This window comes from Ranitomeya variabilis, chromosome 2, assembly GCF_051348905.1.
Source record: "Ranitomeya variabilis isolate aRanVar5 chromosome 2, aRanVar5.hap1, whole genome shotgun sequence".
Taxonomy (NCBI): Eukaryota; Metazoa; Chordata; class Amphibia; order Anura; family Dendrobatidae; genus Ranitomeya; species Ranitomeya variabilis.
In genome coordinates this window covers 239,012,790-239,033,128 of record NC_135233.1, presented here as the reverse complement: position 1 = coordinate 239,033,128, position 20,339 = coordinate 239,012,790, and the positions used below count along the sequence as shown (strand labels likewise).

Here is a 20,339-nt window from a genome sequence, read left to right as displayed (position 1 = left end):
TTCGGAGTTTCCCATCGAAGGCAAATCTGATGGAAGACTTCCTGCTGCAGGGACCACTCTACTGCTGCGAGACCCTTGCGGCTGAGAAAGTCGGCATCCCATTTGTCCATGGCCGGGGATATGCACTGCGGATATCGCCGGAACCGTCGTCTCTGCCCAGAGGAAAATCTTTGAGCTCCTTGGCAATGGCTGAGGTATCCGAGTCCCTCCCTGGTGATTGACATATGCCACCACTGTGGGATTGGCATACCCCTGAGAAGCCTTTCCCAGTGATGGAGAGTCAGAAGAATGGCCCTTATCTCGGGGATATTGATCGTCAGAGAGGATTCCTCTGTCGACCAATGACCCTGGAAAGTCAGATGGCTGTCGTCACCACCTGCTAGTGAACGGGAAGGAAGGACCGGCCCTGGAAGATGAGAGGGGATGACAGATACCAATTAAGCGACGATTTGACTCAGGAAGAGAGACAAATCGTAGGATCCAGAGAGAGAACAGACTTGTCCCACTGCGAAAGGATGGCCTGCTGAAGTGGTCTTGAATGGAATTGCGCAAAGGGGATCACTTCCGACGCTGCCACCATCCTTCCCAGGACCCTCATGGCTGAGCAGAAGGAAGCAGAGGGCCTTGAAGAGAGTAAACTCCCTGCTGGAGGATTACTTATTTCTCTTCGGGAAGAAAAACCCTTGTCTGGCGGGTGTTGAACAGAATGCCTAGAAAAATGAGGCGCTGAGTCGGAACAAGGCAAGACATTGCCCTGTTGACTAACGACCCGAAACGGGTCAAGATGTAGAACAATGGCCAGACTTTCCTGGGCCTGAGAAAGACAGAGCCTTGATGAAGATGTCGTCGAGGTACGGGTTAAGACTAGGCCTCTGATCCTCAAAATGACCATCAACGCTGCCATGATTTTTGTGAAAACCCTGGAAGCGGTTGCGAGCCCAAACTGTAGGACGACAAATTGAAAATAGTCCTGCTGTGCCACAAAACTCAGGATTCTCTGATGCCCTCAGAAAATAGGGACATGGGGATAGGCATCTTGGATGTCTATGGAGCACAGGAATTCCTGTGCCTCCATGGAAGCAATTACTGAACGAAGGGACTCCATCCTGAAATGTCGCAGGCGGACCCTTTGTTCAGTAACTTTAGCGCCAGGATGGGTCGAACCGCTGTGTCTTTCTCTGGCACCACAAACGGGTTTGAATAGAAACCTGTGAAACGTTCCTGGTCTGGAATGGGGACGATGACCCCTGAACTGAGAAAGGAGGTAATGGATGCAAAGAAACCCAGAACCAGAGAAGCAGGACGGGATTCGAAGAATCGATCTCGGGGCCGTGAAACGAAATCTATTTTGTATCCTGAGGAAATGACCTCCCTGACCCATGCGTCCTCCACTGAGGCGAGCCAAGCGTCTATGAAAAAACGGAGACAACCACCCAGCCTGGGAGATACGCTGGATCTTGAGATAAGTCATGCTGAGGAAGATCTGCTAGGTCTAGGCCTGGTGGCATTACGGGAACGCCAGGAAGGGGTCGGTTTGAAGGAAGCTTTTTTCCTATCCTGGCAAGCCTGTGGCCTCGGCTGGTGGGGAAAAAACCTCCGTCTCTGAGAAACGGCGAAAGTGACAAAAGGACCGAAACTGATGCTTCAGTTTGGACTGGGGAAGGAGGGAACTCGTGCCCCCAGTGGCCTCCTTAATAATTTGGTCCAACCTGGAGCCAAACAGATGGGAACCCTGGAAAGGCAGGCTTGTAGGGGATTTTTGACGATAAGTCCGCCTGCCAGGCCTTGAGCCAAATAGTCGGTCGGATAGCCACAAGATTGCTGGATGCCTGAGCAGCGCAAGACGCGGCATCCAGGGAGGCAGATACCATGTACTTCCCTGTTTTAGAAATCTGGTCCGCGAGGTCGGCCAATTCCTCCAGTCGAGCACCAGCAAGAATGCCCTGACAAAGTTGTTTAGCCCATGCAGCTATGGACTTTATGCCCTGCTTTTGCCTCTACCTGGGTGTCAATGTAAAAGCAGCTGCTTCAAAGACCGACTTGGAAAAGATTCTATGATCTGGTCATTGGAATTCTTTAGGGATGCTCCATTAGAAAGCGGGAGGACCGTGTTGGCAGACAGTCTGGAAACTGGCGGGTCCACGGTAGGAGAGGATGTCCAGTTGGCAGTGAGCTCAGGAGAGAAGGGATATAGGATGCCAAGGCGCTTCCCTCTTTTTGAAAGCGTCTGGTTGGGTTCTCCCTTTCCCTGGCAAGTACCTCCTCAAATTCTCTATGTGGAGCAAAGGCCTTGAGAGGTGGTTTTGACAGTCTAAACAAAACCGCCTGATCTGCGGGTTCCGTAGAGGTGTCCATAATGCTAAAGATCTGGTTGACTGCCAGAATGAGGCTCTGGACTATGTCTCTTATGTTAGAGACTTGGTCCGAATCCAGATCTGAGTCATCCTCTGAAAGTGTGTCCGAAATTGCCTCGCCTGACTCCGGAGAGCAGAAATGGGAAGGGGCAAACAGCGGGAAGAGGACCTAGAAAGATGTGCCTGCCTGGATCTCTTACAGCCTGTGTTAGAGGGCTCAGACGGTGAGTCTGGTGACCCACTAGCAACTGTGGAAGCCAGAAGGGGCAACCTGTCAAACACGGGCACCAGGGTCTGTGACACCTTGGTGAGGTCCGCCACGGACTGTGACGGAGAGGAAGCCCAAACTGGGATGGGGGCCTCGCTCTCACCTGGCTCCGAAGGGGACTCCTGGACGGTGGGCACAGAGGGTTGCTGCAGTCCTGACAGAGGAGAGAGGACTGACATGAAGGGATTACATTTACACAAAGAGCATACAAAGTGTCTGACAAGAGCAGAGGAGAAGGCAGGAGGACAAGAACGCTCTCCTTTGGCATTAGGCATGATGAGCAGACCCACTAACTGATACCAGAAGGTTAGGGGACTGAAAGAAATGCAGAGGAGTGTCAGTCTGCAGAGCAGAGCTATTCACAGTAAGTGCAGTTGTCCTGTAGTCTGCTTCCAGGCTGTTGTGCACTGAGAATATGCCGGACCCGCAGTGAAAGGGTCACCATCCGGATCCACAAGCCAGAAAATGGCGACCGCAAGAGCATGTCAGGGAAGGGGGCAGGGTCAACGCCGCAACTAGGCCCGAGAGAAGACGGGACCTAAATTAAAGCTGGTGACCGCCGGAGCATGGGGGAGCAGTACGGAGGTCCCAAAAAAACGCCACAAAAGGTAGCCCCGGTGCCCCAATCCACAGGGACATATAGAAAAAAGGCCGCATAGTGATCCTAGAAGGACCCTTACACAAAACCCCTAAAAATAAAAGCGAGTTGGGGAAATCGCTCATCTTCTTTTTTCTGTCTTCTTCCCTTTGGTATAATCTTCTTCTTTACTTTACTTTGATCTTCTCCTCGTCGCCTCTGGAATGAACCTGGGGGGGGAGAGAGAGAGAGAGAGAGAGAAAGAAGTATCTCCCCATCCAGAGCGGACATCCGAAAATCCTGTGCTGTGGGATGCCCATGTCTACTAAAAAAGACAGGCTCTGGTGGGCGAGTGGGTAGGGGACGGGGGAATCCAGATCATCTAACACTTATCTGTGTTAGGGGTTTGGGTCCTGCTGGCCAGACATATGAGGATACGGGTTGGCAGTACACGCCGTACTCATAGTCTCTACGTGGGATTACAGTTGTGACTAGGGTTGAGCGAAACGGATCGGACAAATTCAAAAATTGCCGACTTTCGGCAAAGTCGGGTTTCATGAAACCCAACCCGATCCTAATGTGGGATCGGCCATGAGGTCGGCGATCTTCGCGCCAAAGTCGCGTTTCATATGACGTGTTCAGTGCCATTTCTCAGCCAACGAAGGAGGACGCAGAGTGTGGGCAGCGTGATGACATAGGTCTCGGTCCCCACCATCTTAGGCTAGTTTCACATTTGCGTTTAAAAACGCGTTTTTAACGCAAACGCAGGTGGTGAAAAAACGCATGTAAACGCATGCAAACGCTGCGTTTTTTAGACGCGTTTACATGCGTTTTTTACTGCGTTTGAGAAGTGTGTGACAGCTGCCAATCATCAAAATTAGGGTTGAGCAAAACAGATCGGCCAGGCCTTGGTTTTCTTGGCTGTGTGCTTTGGGTCGTTGTATTGTTGGAAGATGAAATGACGACCCATCTTAAGATCCTTGATGGAGGAGCGGAGGTTCTTGGCCAAAATCTCCAGGTAGGCCGTGCTATCCATCTTCCCATGGATGCGGACCAGATGGCCAGGCCCCTTGGCTGAGAAACAGCCCCACAGCATGATGCTGCCACCACCATACTTGACTGTAGGGATGGTATTCTTGGGGTCGTATGCAGTGCCATCCAGTCTCCAAACGTTACGTGTGTGGTTGGCACCAAAGATCTCGATCTTAGTCTCATCAGACCAGAGAACCTTGAACCAGTCAGTCTCAGAGTCCTCCAAGTGATCATGAGCAAACTGTAGACGAGCCTTGACATGACGCTTTGAAAGTAAAGGTACCTTACGGGCTCGTCTGGAATGGAGACCATTGCGGTGGAGTACGTTACTTATGGTATTGACTGAAACCAATGTCCCCACTGCCATGAGATCTTCCCGGAGCTCCTTCCTTGTTGTCCTTGGGTTAGCTTTGACTCTTCGGACAAGCCTGGCCTCGGCACGGGAGGAAACTTTCAAAGGCTGTCCAGGCCGTGGAAGGCTAACAGTAGTTCCATAAGCCATCCACTTCCGGATGATGCTCCCAACAGTGGAGACAGGTAGGCCCAACTCCTTGGAAAGGGTTTTGTACCCCTTGCCAGCCTTGTGACCCTCCACGATCTTGTCTCTGATGGCCTTGGAATGCTCCTTTGTCTTTCCCATGTTGACCACGTATGAGTGCTGTTCACAAGTTTGGGGAGGGTCTTAAATAGTCAGAAAAGGCTGGAAAAAGAGATAATTAATCCAAACATGTGAAGCTCATTGTTCTTTGTGCCTGAACTACTTCTTAATACTTTAGGGGAACCAAACAGAATTCTGGTGGGTTGAGGGGTTGAATAATAAATGACCCTCTGAAACAACTTTTCACAATTAAAAAAATAAAAATAAACAAAGAAATAACATTCTTTTTTGCTGCAGTGCATTTCACACTTCCAGGCTGATCTACAGTCCAAATGTCACAATGCCAAGTTAATTCCAAATGTGTAAACCTGCTAAATCTGCAGGGGGTTGAATACTACTTGTAGGCACTGTATATATCTATATCTATATTTACTTCAGCGCTATATAGCAGAAAAGCCGATTGCCGGCTTTTCATTTCTCCTGCCTAAACCCGACATGATATGAGACATGGTTTACATACAGTAAACCATATTCCACACTACTAATATTAGTAGTGTGTATGTGCAAAATTTCGGCGCTGTAGCTATTAAATTTAAGGGTTAAATCGCAGAAAAAATTGGCATGGGCTCCCGCGCAATTTTCTCCGCCAGAGTGGTAAAGCCAGTGACTGAGGGCAGATATTAATAGCCTGGAGAGGGTCCACGGTTATTGGCCCCCCCCGGCTAAAAACATCTGCCCCCAGCCACCCCAGAAAAGGCACATCTGTAAGATGCGCCTATTCTGGCACTTGGCCACTCTCTTCCCACTCCCGTGTAGCGGTGGGATATAGGGTAATGAAGGGTTAATGTCACCTTGCTATTGTAAGGTGACATTAAGCCAGATTAATAATGGAGAGGCGTCAATTATGACACCTATCCATTATTAATCCAATTGTATGAAATGGTTAAAAAAAACACACAATATTGCAAAGTATTTTAATGAAATAAACACACAGGTTGTTGTAATATTTTATTGCTCTCTCAATCCACCTGAAGACCCTCGTTCTGTAACAAATTAAAAATAATAAACCAACAATATACATACTTTCCGTAGATCTGTAACGTCCCACGATGTAAATCCATCTGAAGGGGTTAAAATATTTTACAGGCAGGAGCTCTGCTATAATGCAGCTGTGCTCCTGCCTGTAAACCCCGGGGAATGAAGGTAATGTAGGTCAATGACCTATAGTTACCTTCAGTCGCGGTGATGCGCCCTCTGCTGGATGTCCTCATATGACGTCGAGCGTGGGAAAAAGTCGGGTTTAGGCAGGAGAAATGAAAAGCCGGCAATTGAATTACCGGCTTTAGGGGTAGGGTTAGGGTTTGGATCCCTTTATCACCTTGATGGTGGGGGGTGGCTTATCAGTGTGTATTCTTGTTTTTTTCTATAAAAACGCATGCGTTTTTAACGCAAACAAACGCATGTGCTTAAAAACAACTCAGAAGCGGAGGAGGATGATCCGCAGCAGCCATCTACATCGCAACAGCTGTCATCTGGCAGGCCCGTATCAGGCCAAAAACGTGTGTCAAAAACAAAAACAGTTTTAGGACAGCGTGGCCATCCGGTGAAAGTAGCACAGCGTGCAATGCCTGAAAAGGTATTTGATAGTAGGAAGAGTGCAGTGTGGCAATTTTTTTAACCAAGATCTGAATGATCAGTGCAAAGTTATCTGTAAGAAATGCTCAAAGACCTTTAGCAGAGGGAAGAATCTTTAAAATTTAAATACAACGTGCATGCGTAGACATTTAACCAGCATGCACTTGCAAGCCTGGACTAACTACCAAGCATCACGTACCGTTGGTGCACCAGCTCAGAATGAAGGTAGTCAGCAACGCTACATTGCTTCCCTCACTGTAAGCCCACCGGTTAGGACACCACCAGCAGCAAATGTGGAGGTATCGTCGCAAGGCCAAAGCAGTCAGGGAATCACAAGGTTATTGGTAGGAAACACTGTATGTAGGCCAACATCAAGAATACCATCACCAACCCTCTCTCAATCCGCCATGTCCACCACCACCGCTAGTTCCACCATATGCAGCTCTCCAGTCCAGCTCACCCTACAAGAGACTCTCGCTAGGAAAAGAAAGTACTCATCCTATCATCCGCGTACACAGGGTTTGAACGCCCACATAGCTAGACTAATCTCGTTAAGAGATGATGCCCTACCGGTTGGTTGAAAGCGAAGCTTTCAAAGACCTGATGGCCTATGCAGTACCACGCTATGACCTACTCAGTCGGCACTTCTTTGCGAGAAAAGCCATCCCAGCCCTCCACCAGCATGTCAAAGACCGCATTGTCCATGCACTGAGGCGATCAGTCAGTGGAAAGGTGTACCTCACAACAGATGCATTGACCAGTAGGCATGGCCAGGGACGTTACGTGTCCATCACGGCGCACTGGGTTAATGTGGTGGATGCAGGGTCCACTGGGGAAAGCCATAGTGGGACAGTTCTGCCTAGCCCACGGTCTAGGAAACAATTGGCTGTAGGCGTTCGCCACCCCTCCTCCTCCAGAAGCGAAAGCTTGTCCACAGAGCGCAGTCGCACGACCACTCCATCCGCAGCTGCCAGTGTTGCACACGAGGTGTCCCATTATCGAACAGCTAGTGGTAAGCGTCAGCAGGCTGTGTTACAAATGAAGTGTTTGGGCGACAACAGACACACCGCGGAAGTACTGGCCGAGTACTTGCAGCAAGAAACTCAGTCATGGCTGGACAGTGTACATCTTGAGGCAGGCAAGGTAGTCAGTGATAACGGAAGGAATTTTATGGCTGCCATAGCCCTTTCAGAACTGAAACACATACCTTGCCTGGCTCACACCTTGAACCTGGTGATGCAGTGCTTCCTGAAAAATTATCCGGGGTTACCAGCCCTGCTCCTGAAGGTGCAAAGACTTTGCTCGCACATCTGTCGGTCGCCCGTACACTCCAGCCGTACACTCCAGCCGTATGCTGAACCATCAGCGATTGCTCAATATTCCCCAGCACCGCCTAATAATCGACGTTGCAACAAGGTGGAACTCCACACTGCAAATGCTTCAGAGGCTGTGCGAACAGAGGCATGCTGTTATTTATTTGTGGGAGGATACACATACACGGGCAGGCACTTGGATGGCAGACATGGAGTTGTCTGGTGTGCAGTGGTCGAAGCTACAAGACCTCTGTCAAGTCCTTCAGTGTTTTGAGGAATGCACACGGCTGGTAAGTGCAGACGACGCCATCATAAGCATGAGCATCCCACTAATGCGTCTGCTGATGCAAAGTTTGATGCACATTAAGGTGCAGGCGTCTGCAGCCGAGGAGGAGGGAAGCCTTGATGACAGTCAGCCATTGTCTGCTCAGGGAACTCTCCTGGACGAGGTGGCGGACGAAGAGGAGGAGGAGGATGGGGATGAATATTTATGGGAGGAGGATGCTTCTCAGGAGGCAATAGAAACTGGTGGCGTTGCAAGGTCAGGTACAGGGTTTTTGCGGGACACAAGTGATGTTGATTTGCAAGAAAGTGCTCCTCAACCCAGCACAAGCAGTGAATTGACACCTGGAACATTGGCCCACATGGCTGAGTATGCCTTGCGTATCCTAAAAAGGGACCCCCGCATTATCAAAATGATAACCGATGACGATTACTGGTTGGCCTGCCTCCTGGATCCACGATATAAAGGAAAATTACAAAATATCATGCCACATGAGAACCTTGCGCAAATATTGGCTACCAAACAAGCAACTCTTGTAGACCGTTTGGTTCAGGCATTCCCAGCACACAGCGGCGGTGATGGTTCTCACACGAGCCGTAGTGGGCAACATGGCAGAGGTGTTAGAGGTGCACAAATCCGAAGTGGCGTTGGACAGAGGGGTTTTATGACCAGGTTGTGGAGTGATTTCGCAATGACCGCTGACACGACAGGTACTGCTGCATCAATTCAAAGTGACAGGAGACAGCATTTTTCCAGTATTGTTACGAACTACTTTTCTGCCCTTATCGATGTTCTCCCTCACAGGTCATTCCCCTTTGATTACTGGGCATCTAAAATAGACACCTGGCCTGAATTGGCAGAATATGTATTACAGGAGCTCGCTTGCCCTGCTGCTAGTGTGCTATCACAAAGAGTATTCAGTGCTGCAGGTTCAATACTGACCGAAAAAAGGACACGTCTGGCTACCCGAAATGTTGATGATCTAACCTTCATTAAAATTAACCAATCATGGATTTCAAATTATTTGGCCCCACCTTCCCCTGCTGACACGTAGCTTGCATGATGTCTTGCTTTTGGCCTCCTCTTACTGACTTCTCCAATTCCTCCATTTGCAGCTGCTGAATGTCCACCATAGGCCATTTTTATACCTCCCTAAATGGGCTGACTCCCTCCACAGGGCCGTAGTCACCACCTGGCGCAAGCACCCGTGCGAGTGCCGTTTGCCTGGACAGGTGGGTGGGCCCACTCTTGGGCGACGACACTGGCACAGGGTCCCTCATAGTACAATGAAGTGTCTCTGACGGTGGTGGTGCACAACCAACGTCAGACACACCGTCGTAATATGAGGGGCACTGGGCCAGTACCACCGCCCACGAGAGAGTGTCCCCCCCCAGCTCGATCAGCGCTCTACCACTTGCAATACTTACCTCTCCCTGCTCCACCACTGTGTAGTCTGTGCTGTTAAATCCTTCAATGGCACTGCCAATACAAATTTGTTGAAATGATAGATAATAGTTAAAATATACAGGGGCCCTGGCCTCCATTTAGACCAGTTAATACTTTGCGCCTACTACTATCACTGTCTGCTACTCAGCAGAGGAGCCCACCCCTGTACCTAGCTATGCCACCTGGTTATTTATGAAAAATTTTTTTGCTGACATTTAGCCTACTTTATTATTAGGGCCTACTCACTGTGTCAGCCACTCCTTACAATTGTCCTCTGCTGAACAAAGCAACGCCGGCAGTTTAGTCCTGTTACCAATTTTGAACAGCTTTTAGCCTACTTACTTTTTTGGGCCTACTCACTGTGTCAGCCTCTCATTACAGTTGTCCTCCGCTGAACAAAGCAATGCCGCCAGTTTAGTCCTGTTACCAATTTTGAACTGCATTTAGCCTACTTACTTATTTGGGCCTACTCACTGTGTCAGCCTCCCATTACAGGTGTCCTCCGCTGAACAAAGCAATGCCACCTGGTTAGTCCTCTTACCAATTTTGAACTGCATTTAGCCCACTTTATTATTTGGGCCTATATCTGTGTTTCCTCCTCATCCTGCCCATTGCCCAGACACTGCTAGATGAGTCTGCTGGTACATTGACCCAGACCACTACATTCCCCTTGCACTCTACACAGCCAGAATCTGACCCTGCTGAAAGTCAGGTTCCCCTTCCCGCATACTATACCACCTTACACGGGGACAAAGAGGAAGGTGCAGATGAAAGTGCAGGTTCCTTCACTTCATCAGGTGGGGGGGCATACTCGTTGGCGACGTCACTGGCACAGGGCCCCTCATAGTACGCAAAAGTGTCTCTGCCGGTGGGAGGCGCCCCCGCCGTCAAACACACTGCCGTACTTTGAGGGGCCCTGTGCCAGTGCCAATGAGTGGGCCCCCACTGCTTGCTCAGGATCACAGCACTTGCAAAGTTGAAATACTTACCTCTCCCTGCTCCACCGCCGTGACGTATTCCGCGTTTCCTGGGCCCACGAAAAACTTGAGCCAGCCCTACCCCCCCACCACTTTAGCCAAATGACCCCCAGTTTTCAATGCCTAACTATTATTATAAAGTAAATTAAGATTGACAAGCTTCAGTAATAAGAATTGATGTTTTTGGCATTAAAATGGGCACTGTAGGTGTTTTTCTGTCCTCCACTCTCTGCCGACTTTGATTCCCCGTTGACTTACATTGGGTTTCGTGTTTCAGTCGGCCCCCGACTTTTCGCAATAATCGGCCGATTTCACCCGACTTTTGACAAAGTCGAGTTTCGCGAAACCCGACTTGATCTTAAAAAAGTAAAAGTCGCTCAACTCTAGTTGTGACTGTTCAGACTGTATCCCTCCAGAGGAAAAGGAGAAGATCCATCTGAAAAGAAACGATGCACACTGAGGTAGATATGGATCTAATGAAAGACCCGTGTCCACCTCCTACTGACACTAAGCTAAACCTGATTAACCTAGTGCAAGTCGGTGGGGTGTATGCTGCAGAGGAGCTAACTTTTTGTGCATAGTGGCAGCAGAATACACCCATGGTTCCTGACCTGTGTCCCCCAATGAAGCGATAGAGAAACTAACACTGCACATCTCCCTGAAAACACCATCCCCACAGTCACACATGGTTGTGGCAGCATTATGCTGTGGGGAGGCTTTTCTTCAGCAGGGACAGGGAGGCTGGTCAGGGTAGGTGAGAAGATGGAGGGAGCTAATTACAGAGCAATCCTGGGGGAAAATCTGTTAGAGGCTCTAAAATACTTCAGACTGGGGTATAGGTTCACCTAGCAGAACAACCACCCTAAACATCCAGCTAGAGCTACAATGGATGGTTTAGATCACAGCATATTCATGTGTGTGAACAGTCCAGTCACAGGCCAGACTGAAATCTCAGTGGTAATCTGTGGCAAGACTTGAAAAGTGCTAATCACAGACATTTCCATCCAATCTCAGTGAGCGAGAGCAAGTGTACGAAGAAAGAGCAAAAATGTCATCTTTAGATGTGCAAAGCTGGTAGACAGACCCCAAGAGACTTGTAGCAGTAATGTAGCAAAAGATGGTCCTACAAAGTATTAACTGGAGGCTGACTATAAATGCAAGTCGCAATTCTCAGATCTGTATGTTTAAATAATTAGAACATCTTGTATCATTTCCTTTACACTTGACAAATATTTGCTACTTTATGTTGATATCACATAAAATCCCAATAAAATGCATTTAAGTTTGTGGGTGTAACTTGAAAAAAATGTGGAAATGTTCAAGGCGTATGAATAATTTTTAAGGCACTGCATGTATGCTATATATGTGCTTAGTATGTATGTCTGTCTTTGCATGTGTAAGCATGCGGCTACCCGCTGTAGGGCTGAACATGTATGCGTCTGTGTAATTGTGTGTATGTATCTTATATACAGTGTACCTATAAATTTGCATATGCATTTCTGTATGTGCGTGTCTATATGTTTATCTACTTTAGGACTTGTGTGAGAATTTGATGTAGTTTTAGTTCAAATTTATGCAGGAATCAGGAAAATTCTTAAGGGTTCACAAACTTTCAAGAGTGTGTGTGAGATCCTATTTGTAATGTATACAATTTCCACGTTGGGTTCTATGTATCCTCTTCATCCCGCTGTGTCTGATGGTCGGGTGGAGTATTCCTACCACTATCAGGTTGTTATTTACCTGGTGATTAGAATCATTGGAGATTGATGATTCCTTCTTCCCATTCCGCTCTGGTAAATAATGTTTTTATGAGATGTTCCAGGCAATGACGGCGGTGGGTAAAGTAAAGATTCCTTCACCGAGGAGCTCTCCATATATGAGGAGCAGCCGTATACAACCTGCAGCCCACCAGACCCAAGCCCTCGGCACATCTGCACCTATATCCGGAGCACGGTAATCCTGTACAGGCCAATATGGCTGCAGACGTTTCCGAACAATGCTGTGGTCACTCCACACTGCTCACAATCACGCTTTTCTTTCTAAGCACTCGCTGTGTGAGACACTTATTTTAGAGTCGGGGTCATTACAGATACTAATTTTTAGTGTTTTTCTATACAAATATATTTGACTGTTGGCTGTACCACTTAGGTGCCGTGGTCAGCATTAACTGCAGCATCTTAGGGGTTAAAATTCAGTCTAACCTTTGGCTAGAGCAGAATGTTCCCTTTATGTATTACTTATTCCTGTTAACCTCTACACTGACCGGACTTAGCGGGGGAGGGTGGAGGAAAGAGCAGGAGGTAGGATTCATCTTTATTGGCGCTCATGGAGGGAGAAGCCACAAAGGGAACATTGGTGAGTGGGGTAACCCTTACCTCACCTTATGTTCAGGATCGACAACCCGGTGGGGGGATAAAAAAAAAAAAAAAACCCACTATTTGCAGATTGGTAGGTAAGGGTTAACTCCTCTACCCAGAAGAAGGGGCAGGAGCAAAGATTGCAGAGCGCTGGGAGATTAATGATCCTGATTAATCGCCCTAATGTAAATTAATGTGTACATGTTGGCTCTGGTTGTACGCTCCTGATCACTACTGTGATTGGCTGCAGTAGTCATGTGCCATATTGCGGTAAAGAGAGGAGCGACAGGCGATTGGAGCACAATGGGCCACTCACACCTGTCAACTGGTGGGACTAAACGTCCGCCAATCAGCTGCTGGTTTACTACTCGTCAGTCTGTTACACAGTGAGATGATCAGAAATGGACAGCCATTGTTCCCAGCAGCGCAGATCCTGGTTACACAGAACAAGGATCGTTTGTGCAATCCAAAAGATCTCTTCACCCCACAAACCAGCACTTTGCTCATTCATCCATCAATCGGCGGCCTGTATACAAAGCTCGATTATCATGAACCGATTGTTCCTAAGAACAATAATCATCCAGGGTAAAGGTGGACATGGCTCAGCAGAAGGTGCTGCATACCTGTAACCTATCACATTATATAAAGTTTCTTCCCTACTGGACCAGTGATACATTATTAATGATTTACATTTAACCCCTCAGCAAGGCAAAGGCTCCCTGCACCAGTGCACCCGCAGTTACCGGACGAACACCGGCAGGAGGAGCGTCCGTTCTGATCCCAAAGGTTAGCGAGACTACAAAAGCAGATCAATCTTATACCTCCCCTCCCCCAGCTTAATGATCGGGAGATGGAAAGATAATGACTGGAATAAATGGGCACAAAGCTGTTACACAAGGGCATGGAGTGTGCCCAGTGTCACGGGCTGAGATAAGACGAGCTGCAGGCTATTATCAGTCAGGGCAAGAAGTCCCCAGCTCCTTGTGGTACAAGCTCTGCTTGTCAGGGCAGTCAGACGGCTGTATAAATCAGACCGAGATCACAACGCAGTGCACGGACTGCCCATGGCTCTGCCGACCCGAGCGTGCCCGCTGCGTAGAAATATAAAAAGCTGTTACGTTCGGGTGAGCCATCGGCCAGTCCGACCTTGATCCGCTTTATATGATTGTCTGACTGCGCCCGTAGAGAGATTAGACAGAAACAAAAAGATATATATAAATATGTGAGATATATGATCGGTGCTTTGTGTGTATCGTTTACTGTGTGACAGAATAGAATAGATATAAAGATGTCAGTGACATAATTAGTACAGCGCTTCTGTAGCTTACTGTACATGTATTTTTCTAATTACATTATTTTAAAAAAAAAATTGGTGTGGGATCCCTTAACATTATATTAACCAGCAAAGGGAAAGCGGACAGCTGGGGGCAGATGTTGATAACCTGGAAAGGGGGTAATACCCATGGAGCTTCCCAGGCTATTAATATCAGCCCTCATCTGTCTGCCTAGCCTTTGCTGGTTATTAAATACTGGGGCACACTGTCATATGTTTTTTTCACCCCATTTTAATAACCACTAAAGGCTGAGCATACAGGTGTGAGCTGATATTAATCTGGGAAGATCAATGGGTATTACCACCTTCCCAGGTTATAAACAGCTGCCCCGAGCTGTCTGCTTTCCCTCTGCTGGTTAATGAAATATCAGGGGGTTCCACATCCTATTTTTCAGAAAAGAATTTAGTATGTAAAAAAAAAAATACATGTACAGTAAGCTACACAAGCACTGTACTATATGTGGCTGACCTCTTTATATCTATTCTATCGGGTCATGCTGTGATATTGCTGTACACAGCAAATAAATTGCCGGCCTCTCAAAGGACATGGGTGTGAAAAAAGTGGACAGCACTCGCATACCCCGAGTGCCATGCAATTTGTCTCTTGTACCCACTAACTTGCATTGGCGAATCTTGCCTGAGATATAAGGACAATAGCAGCATGCTGCATTTTTTTTTTCTGTTCAATTTCGGCTGAGGAAAAAAAAAAAATCGCAGAAGAGCAGGGAACCATAGATTAACATTGGTCAGACTGTAATCCGATTGTACTTGTCCGTTTTCCTCTCAGATGAGTATGACTTATTTCGGCAGACCACCTGATGCACAGGGGCCTCGTGGACTTTCCCCAGTGGCAGATGTTGGGGAACATGATCAGGCCGTTGGTTTTAAATATGACCAATCCTTTAGTTCTTTGGGGAAATAAACCTCCACCAGAGAGGTCTCCCCTCTCCTTATAGAGGACACAAGCACGTATGTAGGGAGGGGGAATAGCTGTTGGCCAATGTGTATATCACCAGTCTGGGCAATGTAGAGGAGCTCTTGCTGATAACCGGACTTTTTCTTTTAGGGGTGGAAGACTTCTTTTAGTAACTCAACAGTCTGCTACATAACTCTTTTATTAGTACCAGTTTGAATATGATAATGTGAAGTATGTAGCTGTCCATAACTTTCAGTGTTCACCCCAGTCGTGCTCGAAACAAATATTCGTGAAGAAAGCAGCTCCCACAGCCAGCACTAGGGGGAGCTTGCTGCTCGTGTTAGAGGTATAGCCATGTATACAGTGCGCTTCCCCCTAGTGGTGGCTAGACATAGTAAGAGTTTGCTAGCCACAGCTCATACCTACTCAGCCCCAAGCCCTTTGACACTGCTGAATGTAAGCATCAGGTACTCTTTGCACACAACCTATAGGCAGCATTGTATATATTGGTATTTGGATGTATATTATGAGTTTTCTTTGTTCTCCACAGAGAGGAGCAAGCAATGGAAGCGTCAGGGTACCCAGAGAGAGAGACAGCGTTCCTTCCATCCAGAAACCCCCGTACGCGCTCATACCTGTGAGACTGAAGAGGACGGGGTAAGCGTCACACTTGTATATGGAAAGGGCACCAGTTGGATGTATGAACGTCTGGGACAGTCCGCCCCGTCCATTAGCGGCCTGTAACTCTAATCCCGTAACCTACACATCCTAAAATACTCTGTGCTGCTCCAGTCTTCTCATTTGGCTGTGCATGTGACAAGGACGGTGATGAGACGGGTTAATGCCTCCTTCAAGATCACCATAACCCCTTCCTTAAAGGGACTGTCTGCGCAGAATGACTGTTCAAAGCTAAGTCCCACCGCACGGTGCAGCATGGTACGGCCATTTATATACACCTTCCCACCTGCTTATTTTCCATATATCTCCACCCTCCTACCGCTTCTTTGACTGACATCTCTGGCGTCCTAGAGCCAGAGAAGGGTGGAGATAGGTGGGAAAGTGAATGTAAATGATTGGCCCCGCCGTGAAGCACCGAGCGCCTGGACTTGGTTTGAACGGTCATTCTGTGCTGACACAGTGTCTCTAAATACACTGTGCAGCTTTGTTACTATAAAGTTAGCCATATTCTTTTAAAAGCTGTCGTATCCATAGTTACGACCACTAGCAACCAGATAACTGTCACGATATCAGTGGTCAGAATTATGGATACCTAAGGTCCTGCAATGCCTGCACATGAGCAGACACTGCAAATCAGAAGAACTATAGTACATTTCTGATTGGAGGTATTTGCAAATATTATTATGTCTACTACATTTTGGGAAAGGATTTTGCAGATGGGAATTCCACTTTAAGGTGTTCATCTTTGGGTTAATACAATCAGCTCTTCATTATTTCTGTTGTTTAAAAAAAAAAAAAAGGTGGGATTAAGCCAAAGATAAGCAACAACTCGCCAGATTTGAGCCGATTTACGATTAGGAGTCTGTACAAGTCGGGACTGTGATGATGACCCTAGTGGTTATCACCCAGCTTTCCCAGGAATGGATAATGTAAGACTGAATCTGTAGAGCACAAAAGCCTACTTAGTACTGAATATACGTTGGCTGACACCAGGAAGCCCAGTGCCCTAAGGGGATGTGCCCACAATCAGTAATTGCTGTGGGTTGGGCGCTGTGTAGTTATGTGGCATCAAACCTGCAGCGGCCGGATGTTGTAGCATAGTAGCTGGGATATTACATCAATCGTATGTATTGAATGCGGTAAATCCACACGGTTCAGTGAACAAATGCGGATTTACCTGGGTTCAATAGACGAAAGCGCTGCTACATCCGAATCGTGGGCACCCGACCCGATTGTCATAGGCACTCACTCCGGTTATTCACAGATGTAGCAGAGCTGAATTTTCTGGGTAACTTAACCCCTATGTTCAAAATGACAGCTCACTGAGCATAGGTACTGCAGGGTGAGCGCTATCCAATAGTAATCTTCAGGTATCACCAGGCGTTGTGCCAGCGACAATCTCCTCTGCATGTATACGCTGGGAAATTACAATCTCCTGCTTTCAGCCCTTCCAATTTGTTCTGAAGTGTGTGAGAATCCTCCTTTTCCTGTGCCTTCTCCTGTGTAGCAGAGTGTGAGGAGTAGCACTCACAGTCACCACCCTTTGTCCCCCAGGCTTCAGATAAATGCATAGCCCCTGCTCGCTTCCTCATTCTCCTTCGTTTATTAACTTCCCATACAGTATTAATGTTTTTGTTTTTTTTTTCTTGCAAGGTTGAAACTTTTGGACCCTGAAAAAGTGAAGAGTTTGAAGTCAGCATCTCGGCTCCATGTGTCAGGTGCAGTTCAGGGGGGAGGGGAAGGGTCTGTATTTAGAGCAGGATTGTGCCCTGTTATCTGACAGGCAGGATATGTGGGTGGTAGAATTGGTGCAAATTGACTCCCGGGACCCAGGCCATCACCCACGTGAGTAATCTGTGGCTGCGGGCTAGGCACCCAGAGAACTGCATCCTACCAGACGGCCATAGCTGGGCTGACACACACACGTGCCGTCACGGTGACGACATCTGGGATTGCAGAATTCATTTGAATGATGAGCTGCAGTACCAGAAAAAGTAAATGGGGAAAAACATTGTGATCTCAAGACTGTGTATTAAAAGGGTTTGTCAAGCAGTCATTGAATGGTGCCTTATATCTATATTCTTGTTTTGGGTGGAGTCAGGTGGTGCAAAACAGAACCCAATTCTTCATCAGACCATAAATAACAAGCAGCCGCCTCGGAGCTGTAAGAGTACATTACCAAGATCATCAGTAAAACTGACCACGACTTCAAGGAAGAGGACTGGAATTGCCAGCAGACGGTGAGGACGCAGGACGCCATTCTGTATGTACGTATATAGTCTGCAGAACATATGTCCCATTTATTTTCATGTACTTTCTCCCTCTAGAGAGATTAACAACACATTAGGAAGGGTGAAGATTCGGCAGGCAGATGATACCAGAAGCCGACAATTGTGGCACCAAATGAAGCATCTGCTCCTACTGGATGACAAATCTAGAGAAAGTGACAAAAGTCAACTGCAAAATGTCCAACCTGGAGACGGCAAGACCTCTGGTCAGACAGTCCCGAACCATGCTGGCAACTTAGAGGAATCCAACATACAGGCCCATGAGAAGTCCTCACACCCAAGTGACCATCAAGCAACGTCTGGGCAGATCGATGAGGCAGAAGACAGGAGAACTTTAGTATCGGACCCACAGACTGGTGATGTCCAAGAACTGGGAGACTACAAAGAACCACAATCTTCATGTCATTGGGAAGAGAACCATGAAACGAAGGGAAGTCACAATGAGGGTCCTCCTACCCACCTGAGCCATCCTGACAATGTCGTTGCTGGTTTATTGAAACAGTCTCCTGAAGCAGAACCAACCACCAGCAGTCAAGAAAATAAGTCAAGTGGTAGCCAGCTGATAAAGACTGGTACCAGTGGTCACAAGTCACAACCTGTGTCACCAGAAGGTGAAAATGTCTCCATACCAGAGAATTTAGCCAATAGCCAGAGATGCAAAACCATCTTGGGACCAAATCTACCCAAAGATCAACAAAATGCCTCAGAAATGTTTAGTCAAGAACTGAAAGGACATCTCTGGTCAAGAACCTATGATGTTATAAGGCAAAGCCAAGGAGTCTTGGTGTTGACGAGAAGCACAGATGAGAACGCAGTCTTCATCCCCAAACTTAAGCTTGAGTTCACCCCTGACAACAGCATAGACTGGACTAGGCCTGATGCACCACCACCGCTGGGCACCAATAAAGGAGGTGCACCCATAAAAAACAATCTCGGGGTCCTGAATGCATGTACACCTCGAGGACCTACCTTTAGTAAGAGCATGCTGAAGAAGTCCTCCATGTTGTATGGTCAAGATATTGTTCCAGGCGTTTCCTCAGAATCTGATATCCCAATGATCGGTGCGTGTCATCTGGATAGAATTGTTGATCTCTCCATTTCCTTCCAGGGTAAATATGAGGAGCAGGAAATCCCAGCAGATATTCCTAAAATATTACTAACTGAGGAAGACTATGATGAGGACTAGGGTGGGGAGTATGGTCCATAAGTAGTCCAATATCCATCTGATGACTCATAATACAGATCCGTTTATACTGCAGCTCTCCTCACTCTGGCTGTTTTTAGGAATGTCAGGTGGTCAGTGCATGGCGCCCATTTACCTACATTCCTCTTCTTCTGGCCTTACATATGCGCAGTATTGGTCTGACCAGTGGTACTGCTGGCATTTCTAAATCCACCGGCTTACCTCAGATACACGTGCCTGGATATAGACTGTATACAGTATTGTCCTTCTACCTCTTCGCTCACTCTGTCGGAGCTCCACGTTCCCACTGACTGTACTATTGTCTGACAGGATCTGTTCTCATTTTTGGGGGCAAAAAAAAACAAACCTGTGCACCATTTGTTCTTTTGTTTGGGCTCTGCTGTAAGCCCACTACTCCTCCTGCTGACTGCACAGAAAGAACGCACAGAATAAAGTAATAAAAGAGGGTAAAACTCCATTGTAACAATTCTGTGTCCTTTCTAATCGGAACTGTAAAGTGATAAAACAGGTCTACCCCCAAAAAATTTTTTTCAGGTACCAAGTTTTTCTTTTTAATGGATTTAGTGTATTTTAGGACGCGGAATTAAAAAAAAATCCCATTACTTTTGCTGAATTGGTTCTAGTTTGAGATAATTCATCCATGAAAATAACGCATTCCCCAATGCGACTTGTGTGAGACAAATGCAATAGCTTTTGGTCTTTTGACTCTAACAGTGTCTTAGGTAATGAAATAGCACACACAGTTATTTTCTATTTAATTTGTAGGCATACTATGCTATATAAGCCACTTTTTAAAAGCAGAAATCTACCGTAAGTAATTAACTATTAAATATCTCAGAAACTAGAGCCAATCTGACAAAACCAGAGTCATATGCCTAATCAGCAGCGGAAACGTAATATAAAACTGTTCAGACATCGCTGGCACCAAAATCTCTGTACAGCGGTGTAAGTGACCTGTGCTGTGTGCAGCGCCGCGCTACAGACAGGACAACACTTGTGTATCTCAACTAAAAGACGTGTCCACAATATATATATGCTGCAGTTTGTCATGAAGAAAATGTGCTGGGTTTAGCTGTGGAA

General features: G+C 47.2%; 1 protein-coding gene across 8 annotated transcripts in view; it reads left to right on the top strand.

Moving 5' to 3' along the window:
* Window positions 1-19,604, top strand: part of LOC143805229 (uncharacterized) — a 286,521-nt gene extending 266,917 nt beyond the window's left edge. For 5 of the 8 annotated variants that reach the window (XM_077284256.1, XM_077284255.1, XM_077284254.1 and 2 more), the window contains 5 exons: window positions 13,545-13,626; window positions 15,640-15,746; window positions 17,421-17,485; window positions 17,869-18,007; window positions 18,095-19,604. In XM_077284256.1, coding sequence (XP_077140371.1) covers window positions 13,545-13,626; window positions 15,640-15,746; window positions 17,421-17,485; window positions 17,869-18,007; window positions 18,095-19,241 — 1,540 coding nt within the window. In that variant the 3' untranslated portion in view covers window positions 19,242-19,604. Of the gene's footprint in view, window positions 1-12,296; window positions 12,437-13,544; window positions 13,627-15,639; window positions 15,747-17,420; window positions 17,486-17,868; window positions 18,008-18,094 lie in introns of all 8 variants that reach the window. The other 3 variants (XM_077284251.1, XM_077284252.1, XM_077284250.1) reach the window with 2 other exon arrangements.
* The last annotated feature ends 735 nt before the right edge of the window (window positions 19,605-20,339 follow it).